The sequence below is a fragment of the Lathyrus oleraceus genome, chromosome 4, assembly GCF_024323335.1.
Source record: "Lathyrus oleraceus cultivar Zhongwan6 chromosome 4, CAAS_Psat_ZW6_1.0, whole genome shotgun sequence".
Classification (NCBI taxonomy): Eukaryota; Viridiplantae; Streptophyta; class Magnoliopsida; order Fabales; family Fabaceae; genus Lathyrus; species Lathyrus oleraceus.
The window spans coordinates 32,274,535-32,284,755 of NC_066582.1; the positions used below are offsets into that span (position 1 = coordinate 32,274,535).

Here is a 10,221-nt window from a genome sequence, read left to right on the forward strand (position 1 = left end):
CTCCAAGACCATACCAGGTTTGAATGTGTTTTAGTACTGGCACAGCTGTCCCACACACAGGCCAATAGCCAACCTCCAGAGACAGGTACACACCATTCCTGTCATGAACAGTCCATCCACCTACTTCAAGGGACCATTCAGGGAATTACAGAACCTTACACAGGTTCCAGCATCAGTACTAACATAACTCCTTGCCAGCTACCAGAAAGTATCACCCATGGATCTCATCCAGAGACAGAACAGGATGCCTGCTCTAATACCAATTGAAATTCTGGTGTAGTCAGTATTCAGATGTTCTACTTCAAGTCATGACATCTGATCTAACATTGTACCTAATACAGCAAGACAGTTATTACACTCTGTACTAATGTGCACCCTTTCACAGTGTCACATCCTCTCCTTCTATGTCATCCTAGAATGGAGGAACACTTAGTTATGTGCACCATAACATTCACTACTGTTGTTTTCCTACACAGTTATCAGCACGATGTCTCAATCCTGTTTTGGACATCATTTGTTACATTGTTCCAGTTTGTTGGTCATGTACTTGTATTTCCTAGATTTTAGATCAGCTGGTGGATTCCTGGAGAATAGCCTGAGAAAAATCCTGAAACAGAAAAACTAACCATCCAACAATATAGCATATGCTGTCAGGAATGAATGTCACAACATTCCGTCTGACATCCAAGCCCAGAACCATATGCTCAGTCTGTTTAGTTCCTGAACACAGACTGCTAAATTTGCTGTACTGTAAAAGACCAACCAGTCTCTACTTCAGTATCAGCTTACTGGAAGAACTGTCAAGACATCCAGTTTGACAATTTCACACTGCTCTTTTGGCCAGGTCTGATATGCTTTTTAAAACCAGACTTCACTACATACTGAACTGAATTCATCAGCTTATTAAACAGTATGTGCTGTTGTTGATGAATGTCAAAACATTCTGATTGACATTCCAACAGAAGGCTATGTATCAGGTCTGCTATTATCTTGATGAACAGACTGGAATACATGCTTAGTTATGGCAGACATGATTATATCATACAGAAGGAAAACAAACACAGGAAATTGTTAACCCAGTTCAGTCCAACATGACCTACATCTGGGGGCTACCAAGCCAGGAAGAAGATCCACTATTAGTAGTATCAATTCAGAGTTAAACTCCCCCGTTTACAACTCATCACTTAATCCCTACCCAATGCAATCTATACCTAGGAACTCCTAGATAGAAACCTCCAGTTTCCATTCCTATCACTACAAATACAATGTAATGTGCAAACACCTTGAACTTGCTTCACAGCTTCATTCAAGAACATAATCACTCTTGCCTACAGGCTTTGAGTGACAAACACTCTCAGGTTTACCACTGAGAGACACATGGTAACCTTCCCACAGATTGGGAGGTTTACCTTACACACACCCTTAAAAATTCATTCTAAGAGGCTTACAAAAACTAGATTACAATCAGCTATTTATAACCTAATCACCCAACTGGATTTGGGCCTTCAGAAAGTTGCAGCAGACTTGTTCTTTGCTGTTGCAACTTCAGCAGAAAAATTCTGCTACAAACAAGGTCTTCAAGTTCCTAAACTCTCTCCATATATATCTCCATATTTTGAGCCTATATATCTTCTGATTTAGTCTTCAAGACCTCCACCTGGGAGTTAGGATATTCACCAGATATCCTTGCTGATCCCAGAACATATACTGAATTAATTAATTCAGTTTCCTACACATGTGCGATGTCACATACCTGACGTCGTGACATCGTACATGACATGTTGGTCCAGATGTTGAATTTCTTCAACCCAACATATTAAAGCAACAGAGGTGATTACATTATTTGTTTTCTAAAATTAATGCCAATCCTGAGGTATTAACATATATACAATCCATTAGTGATGCAATTATATGGCAAACATGAATCTCTTACTCATTATGATATAAAAGCATTGTTGTATGTTCAAAAGGTTGAATTAGATAAATTTAGACAAGAATTGTCACTATCAACTATTTATACAAATATTTCACTTTCCAATTCAAAGCAATATGACTATGTTAACAAGGATACCATTATGTCATTCTATATGTTCTGCAGGTTAAAACTTTCTTAGGTTTTGATGATGAGAATTAAACAAGGCAAAGTTAATCCTAAGCATCGTTAGACAAGGAGCTATCAAAAATGTAAAGTTGATCAAGTCTAATGTTAAGAGCAAAAAAATAGGACAAATCAATTTCAAAAATCAACATTAAAAGAACTAAATATCTGAAAGTTTGCTTGATCTTGCACTTAAGGTTTTTAGTATTTCATATGTAAAATAGGCAAGAGTAAGTATTAAATTATTAAGGCGGTGCACATACACATTAAAAACTTTTTAATCTCTTCATCTATTTTACATTTATTCTAAACACCAATCTTGACAAGTGCTTAATTGATTAAGAAGTTATTCTGACTAACTGGGAAAGCTAATCCCGTCGTCTAATCGATTAAAGATTTCTTCTAATCAAATAAGGATCGAGTTTGCCTCCTAATATATTATGAAGAATATTATTAAATTTATATTGACTTATTTTTAGAGGAAAAATGGAAAGCAAGATGTAGTGGAAGTTGTTGAGCACATCTTGTCTCATTTGGTTATGTGTTTGATTTCAAAGGTTATTAAAAGGTTTGTTCAGTCAAAGTTTCTGTTGAAGTTGCTTGAAAGAAAGATTTGGTTATAAGCAACTTGTTCAACAAGATGTGTGGAAATATTGTGTAGCGTGTGTGCTACACTGATTGAGTTCTGCTTCACTTCAGATTTTATTCAAGATTTGTTCAGTTTTAATCCTTCCAAAAGTATGCTGAAGTTGAATTTAGAAAGAACCATTTTAATCGAAATCTATTTGGTCAAATATTTGATTAAACCATATATTTATTTGGAGAAAATCTTAATTGAATATGGTTAAAACAAGATGTTTGAATTTGCATTTATTAAAAGATTTGAAGCTGATTTATTTAAAAGAGATTTGTTTCCTTTTATACCCGATCAAAGATTTAATTGATTAAGTTCTTTTTAGTTTAAAGGAAACAATATTGAATTTGGTTTAATCAAGAGATTTATTCTGAATTCTTTTACTTGAGAAGTTTTAATTATGTTTTATATCAAATAAATATTATATTATATTTGTTCAAGATTCAAAATTATTTTGGAGTTGGATCGTAGCTATTATATAAGGAGTTCATCTCCTTAGTGAATACACCTATATATATATAGAACAGTAATAAAATGAATGTTACCGCTACACTGCTTTGTTAAACATGTATTTTAATTCTGTTCATATCCATATGCTTTCATTTTTACTGATTATTATGCCTTATTATTTAATCTTTGAATTAAATTTATGCATAAATTAAAGTTGATTTATAATGTTATTATTTTGTTAAACAATTGAATAAGAGATCTTATTTATTTATTTTTGTTCTCTCATATAATTGAGTTAGTATATCTAGTTATCGTTATAATTTTGATTAATTTGGATTAGCCATAACATCCTTAAATTAATTGAGATTATTTTTTTAAAGTTTTGAGATCACATAAATTATTAGACATAAAATTGTAATTAATTATACGTGGTATAATGAATTTTATCCTACATGAATTTTTATTATATCTTTATGATTAATTAGGATAAAATGTCAAAATATTTTAATAACTTGTCCACAGGAATTATGAATTGGTACATAATTTGATAGTTTTATCATAAAGTATTAATTTTGGATAGAAAAACAAAATTATATCATGCACGTAAAGTGTGAGGTTTGAAAAATCTATCACAATTTAAAAATAAATAAATCTTATTACATTAAAATTTAGCCCACAGGTAATTTTTATGTTGCAAGATTTATTTTATGGTATGCTTATATTGATAATACATACAATTTGGATAATATTTATGCCTCAAATTTTGACATCAATGTTGTTTATCTTTTTAGCTTCTCAACCTGCTAATTTTTCTGATATTCGATGTGATATTCCCGAGCTCAGAGGAGATAACTATAAGGTGTGGAAGGAAAGAATTCTCCTCCATCTAGGATGGATGGACATAGATTATGCTATTAGGAAAGACGAACCACCCGCAATTACAGATGAAAGTACTCCAGCTGCAATCGCACTATATGAGCGGTGGGAGAGATCCAACCGACTCAGTGTGATGTTCATTAAGACTAAGGTCACAGGTGGAATACGTGGTTCTGTCGATCAACATGAGAATGTCTGTGATTTGCTGAAAGCCATTGACGATCAGTTCGTAACTTCTGAAAAGGCTTTGGCAAGCACATTAATTATGAAATTTTCCTCCTACCGACTACCAGTGTGAAAGGTGTGTGTGAGCACATAATGAAAATGCGTGACATTTCAGCTCAACTTAAGAAACTTGAGGTTGATATGTCTGACTCTTTCCTGGTGCACTATATTCTTAACTCTCTTCCGTCTGAGTATGGGCCTTTCAAGATCTCCTACAATACACATAAAGACAAATGGTCAATCAATGAATTAATGACCATGTGTGTTCAGGAAGAAGAAAGGCTTGTAATAGAACAAAGTGAGAGTGCATTGCTGACAAGCACTCGCAGGAAGTGAGCGGACTGTCCTATCAAGAAGCAGGATGGGCTCACATGTGGAAGCTATTGGAACTTGCAATTTAATTTTGAATAATGGTTTAGTTTTGAAATTAGAAATGACCTTTTATGTACCAAGTTTCTCACGAAACTTGATTTCAGTTTCTAGACTTGTACCTTTTGGATATTCCTTTAATTTTAAAGACACCTTGTTTGAATTATTTTATAATTCAGAATGGGTTGGGAATGGTATATTGTCTGATGGTCTTTATCGTATTAATGTACAAATCGAATCCATTTATAGTTCAATGCATGTTCAAACTGGCACTAAGCAGTGTAATATTAATGAGAATTCTTCTATGTTATGGCATCGGAGATTACGACATATCTCCATAGTGAGAATTAAAAGGTTAGTAAAAGATAGGGTACTTAATACTCTAGATTTTGCTGACTTTGAAACTTGTGTTGACCGCATTAAGGGAAAGCAGACCAACATGTATAAGAAAGGTGCCAATAGAAGTTCAAGTATATTAGAAATAATTCATACAGACATATGCTGTCCTGATATGGATGCACATGGTCAGAAATATTTCATCACTTTCATAGATGATTACTAACGATATATGAATATTTATTTGCTTAACAATAAATATGAAGCATTGGATGCCTTCAAAGTCTTTAAGGCTGAAGTTGAGAACCAGTGTGGAAAACAAATAAAGATAGTGAGATCAGATCGGGGTGGTGAATACTATGGTAGATACACTGAGAGTGGACAAACACCTGGTCCATTTGCTAAGTTTCTTCAAGAACATGGGATTGTTGCCCAATACACCATGCCCGGATCTCTGAACCAAAATGGTTTTACAGAAAGAAGAAACCGAACATTATTTAACATGGTGCGGAGTATGCTTAGCAACTCTAATCTTCCTAAATCATTATGGAATGAAGAACTAAAGACGGCTGTGTATATTCTAAACCGAGTTCCATCCAAGACTGTCCCAAAGACACCATTTGAATTATTTAAAGGATGAAAGTCGAGTTTACGACATATGCGCGTTTGGGGATGTCCGTCTGAGGTGAGGATTTATAACCCACAAGAAAAGAAACTAGATCCGAGGACCATTAGTGGGTATTTCATTGGATATGCCGAAAGGTCTAAAGGTTATAGATTTTATTGTCCATCTCATACAACTAGGATTATGGAGTCAAGAAATGCAAAGTTTCTTGAAAATCATTTGACTAGTGGGAGCGATCAAATCAAAAATTCAATTTCTGTGCATGATCATATAGAGTATGAACCTTCCACTTCAAGTAATAGATTGGTTACTATTTACAGCATCCCTCATGTTCAAATGGATGTTGATAAACCAATCATCGAGACTCCACAAGCTAGTAATGATCCAGTAAATCAAGTTGGTCATCAAGATGATGAACAATTAGTTGAACAACAAGATCCACAAGAAAATGTTGATCAAACATTAAGAAGATCTACTAGGACAAGAAAATCAGTTATTCCTAATGATTACATTGTGTATCTACAAGAATCTGACTATAATGTTGGAGCTGAGAATGATCCTGAGAGCTTTAGACAAGCCATGAGTTGCAAAGAGTCAAATTTGTGTTATGATGCCATGAATGATGAAATGAATTCCATGAAAAAAATGACGTATGGGATCTTGTAGAGTTACCTAATGGGGCAAAGGCCATTGGTGGTAAATGGGTCTTTAAAACCAAGAAAGATTCATTAGGCAACATTGAGAGATTAAAGGCCAGACTCGTTGCTAAGGGATTTACTCAAAAGGAGGGAATCAATTACACTGATACTTTTTATCCTGTATCTAAGAAAGATTCTCTTCGTGTCATCTTGGCATTAGTTGCACATTTTGACCTTGAGTTGCATCAAATGGATGTGAAAACAACCTTTCTTAATGGTGATTTAGAGGAAGAGGTTTATATGAAACAACCTGAAGGTTTCTCTTCTAATAGTGGTGAGCATTTGGTTTGCAAGCTTAAGAGATCCATATACGGTTTAAAACAAGCCTCTCGTCAATGGTATCTTAAATTCCATGAAACGATTCATTTGGGTTTATTGAAAACCCCATGGATCAATGTATATACCAGAAGGTCAATGGGAGTAAAATTTGTTTTCTCATTTTGTATGTGGATGACATACTACTTGCAACCAATGATAAAGGTTTTCTGCATGAGGTGAAACAATTCCTCTCTAAAAACTTTGATATGAAGGATATGGGTGAGGCATCTTATGTCATTGGCATTAAGATCCACAGAGATAGACTTCGAGGAATTTTGGGTCTATCACAAGAAACCTACATCAATAAAGTTTTAGAGAGATTTAGAATGAAAGATTGTTCACCAAGTGTTGCACTCATTGTCAAGGGCGATAGATTTAATTTGAATCAATGTCCTAAGAATGATTTTGAGCAGGAACAAATGAAGAACATTCCATATGCTTTTGTTGTTGGAAGTCTTATGTATGCTCAAGTATGCACAAGGCCCGACATTGCATTTGCTGTTGGAATCTTAGGAAGATATCAGAGTAATCCAGGTATGGATCACTGGAAAGATGCAAAGAAGGTGTTGAGATATCTTAAAGGAACAAAAAATTACATGCTAATGTATAGGCAGACAGAAAATCTTGATGTGATCGGCTATTCAGACTCCGACTTTGCTGGTTGTGTTGATTCTCGCAAATTAACATCGGGATATATTTTTATGATGGCTGATGGAGCTATTTCATGGAGAAGTACTAAGCAAACCTTGGTTGCTACTTCTACTATGGAAGCCGAGTTTGTCTCCTGTTTTGAGTCTACTTCTCATGGTGTATGGCTAAAGATTTTTATTTCTGGTCTTAGAATCATGGATTCTATTTCTAAACCTCTGAAGATTTTTTACGATAATTCAGCAGCTGTCTTTATGGCTAAGAACAATAAAAGTGGAAGTCGAAGCAAGCACATCGACATAAAGTATTTAGCCATTAGAGAAAGAGTTAAAGATAAAATAGTAGTTATTAATCATATTAGTACTGATTTAATGATCGCTGATCCTTTGACTAAGGGCATGCCACCAATAAAATAAAAGGATCATGAAGAGAACGTGGGACTTGGGTCCTCCTTATGATTGTATACATACAGTTTATTAATAAAACTCTTATATTGTGATATTTTCTCATTTTCATGCGCACATCAGTTTGAGAAAATATGTTACATCTGGACCAAGAGTAAACATTGGTTTATTCATCAAGTTAGTTACCACATTACAGATATATACTTGAAAATAGACATGTTGTAATACATAGATGAGACTACTCGCTTTAAGAGGGACTATCTCTATGATTCACATATTTATTTCTTGAGTAAGTTTTCCATGACTCATTTATGCCAATAATCAGTTCTATGGACCAAGTGGGAGAATGTAACAGTTTCTTATTTTTATTATAATAATTATTAATAATAAAAAACCAATTTTAATGTGGTCCATACTTTTGGGATTTTGGTTCTGAAAAGGGTATGATTTATTTTGGTTTTAATGTAAATTGATATGACCATTTAATTTGGTGGTAATGAGTTTTAATGGCTTTAAATTCTTGATGGTAGAAAGCCTATAAATAGTCTTTGGTCCCCAAAGCTTTCTCTCATCACAAAAGAAATACACCATCTATATTGAGAGAGCAAGAGCTTGGAAGAATCAAAGGCAGTGCACTCACAACACTGCAATAATGGCGGGAGGTAAAATCTCTAATTCTATTTCTGCATATTGTTTTATTGATCTTGTTGTTCTTTTGTTATCGGGAACATATGATCAATATATATATTATTCTAATAAGAAATTGAGAGAGAAAAAATCTACTCCATAGATGAGTTTTAGTTGAGTCCTTTTTGTTTTGTATTGTGGAGCTTTATATGATAATGACATTCCTATATAAAGGAATATAGTTTATTTTGAGTTATAACTTTGTTCCATCATTCTTATACTTTTGTTATTGTCCAAATACTTAGGAGAATGTTTGAGTGAAAGTAAGAGGTGTCCCAGGTTCAGGGGGAGTCTTGATCGAATATTCGTGGGTAGTACTAGGAAAGTTTCACTGGACGAAGCGAGTTTAGATAAGACCAATTATACTTCTAACTATTAAGGGTGGAGTTCTTTCTATTGAGATTCCTGAATAGAAATTCATGGATAGTATTAGGAAAAGAGGCATTGAACTATAAGAGTTCATCTAAGACCAATTTGTACTTCCAACTATTAAGAGTGAATTTTCTTTCATTGGGTTAACTTTCTCTGGACGTAGGTGATTTTGCACCGAATTGAGTTACCAATTCCTGTGTTATTTATATTTTACTTTTATTCTGTCTGATACGTAATGAACTTGTTATACGCGTTGTGTCAGACATCTTTCTATGAGAAAAACAAAATTTCAAAAAAAAAAATCGAATAAGGAGTGAACCTGAATTAGGGTTTCCTTTTCTAACTTTGTCTAATATATTAGTTTGTAATTTCTAATTGATTAAAGAGAAATCAGAACCATGATTTGTTTCCTTTTTTATCTAAATCTTTTTCTTATTAAAGAAGTGTTATGCTCACTTTAAAAACACGAATTTTGTGAACTATCTGTCTCCTGTCTCACTCCTTCTCCTTCCAAAAACACTTTTATTCACTACATGTTATCTTAATGCCTAGAGAATGAAAAGCTTATTTTGAGAGTTGTGTACTTTTGTTAGTTTGCTTTGTGTGTTTTATTCAATAACTTAGTTCTCTTGTGTATTTGTAATTGACTTAGAGGTTGCTATCAAAACCTGCAAAAAGCTTGGTGTAAGAAAGGTTGTTGGGGTGAACCTGTGTAAAAGCTCAAGTTGTTGATAATGAAAATCTCAAGAGGAAATTCTTGGGGATTGAATTAGATTGCGTGGTTTAAGACCGAACACATATAATCTCTGGTGTGATCTCTCTAACTCTATCTCTTTACTTTCTGTTTTTTATTTTTCTGTTGCCAAAATCTCTACTTCTACCCCTTTTCCTAAAATTAATTAACTTAAAATCAATATTTTGCAAAAACTGTTAAAACCAAATATCACAATTGACCATCCTCTTTTGTGTTTAGAGCCTCCTTTTCAACAAGTGACATCAAAGTCTAACTCCTGTTATTAGACTAATTGTCTCAGAGGTAGAGATGACTTCAAACGATTCACTAAAAAAACTTCTTCCTTTAATAGAGATGGGTATGCTTATTAGATAGAGAAGATGTGAGTATTTATAAAGGGGATGTATTATGACATCTGAACTTTTATAAAAAAATGTATTTTGTTTCCACACATCTTGTTGACGTTGTTGTGGAAAAAAAGCCTAGAGAAATCTTAACCAAAGCGGATAAGAAAAATATGCAGTACAATTTGAAAGCAAAAACTAGCATCAATATTGCTATAGGCATGGATGAGTTTTTTTTCGTGTTTCTGATTGTAATTTTACAAAAGGAATGTGAGACACCCTTCAACTTACCAGTGAAGGTACTTGATCAGTGCATTTTGATGCACACTCTTTTACTTTTTGCTACGAGATTTATATAGTTTCTCTTGTTATTTTTAGTATTTTTAGTATGTTTTATAAGTTTA

The 10,221-nt window shown here is 33.7% G+C and overlaps 1 protein-coding gene across 1 annotated transcript; it reads left to right on the forward strand.

Annotated features, from left to right (window-relative positions):
- Positions 1-3,954: 3,954 nt before the first annotated feature.
- LOC127135849 (uncharacterized) lies at positions 3,955-4,356 on the forward strand. Its single transcript, XM_051062480.1, has one exon. It carries the CDS (start codon positions 3,955-3,957, stop codon positions 4,354-4,356), a length of 402 nt encoding a protein of 133 aa, XP_050918437.1.
- The last annotated feature ends 5,865 nt before the right edge of the window (positions 4,357-10,221 follow it).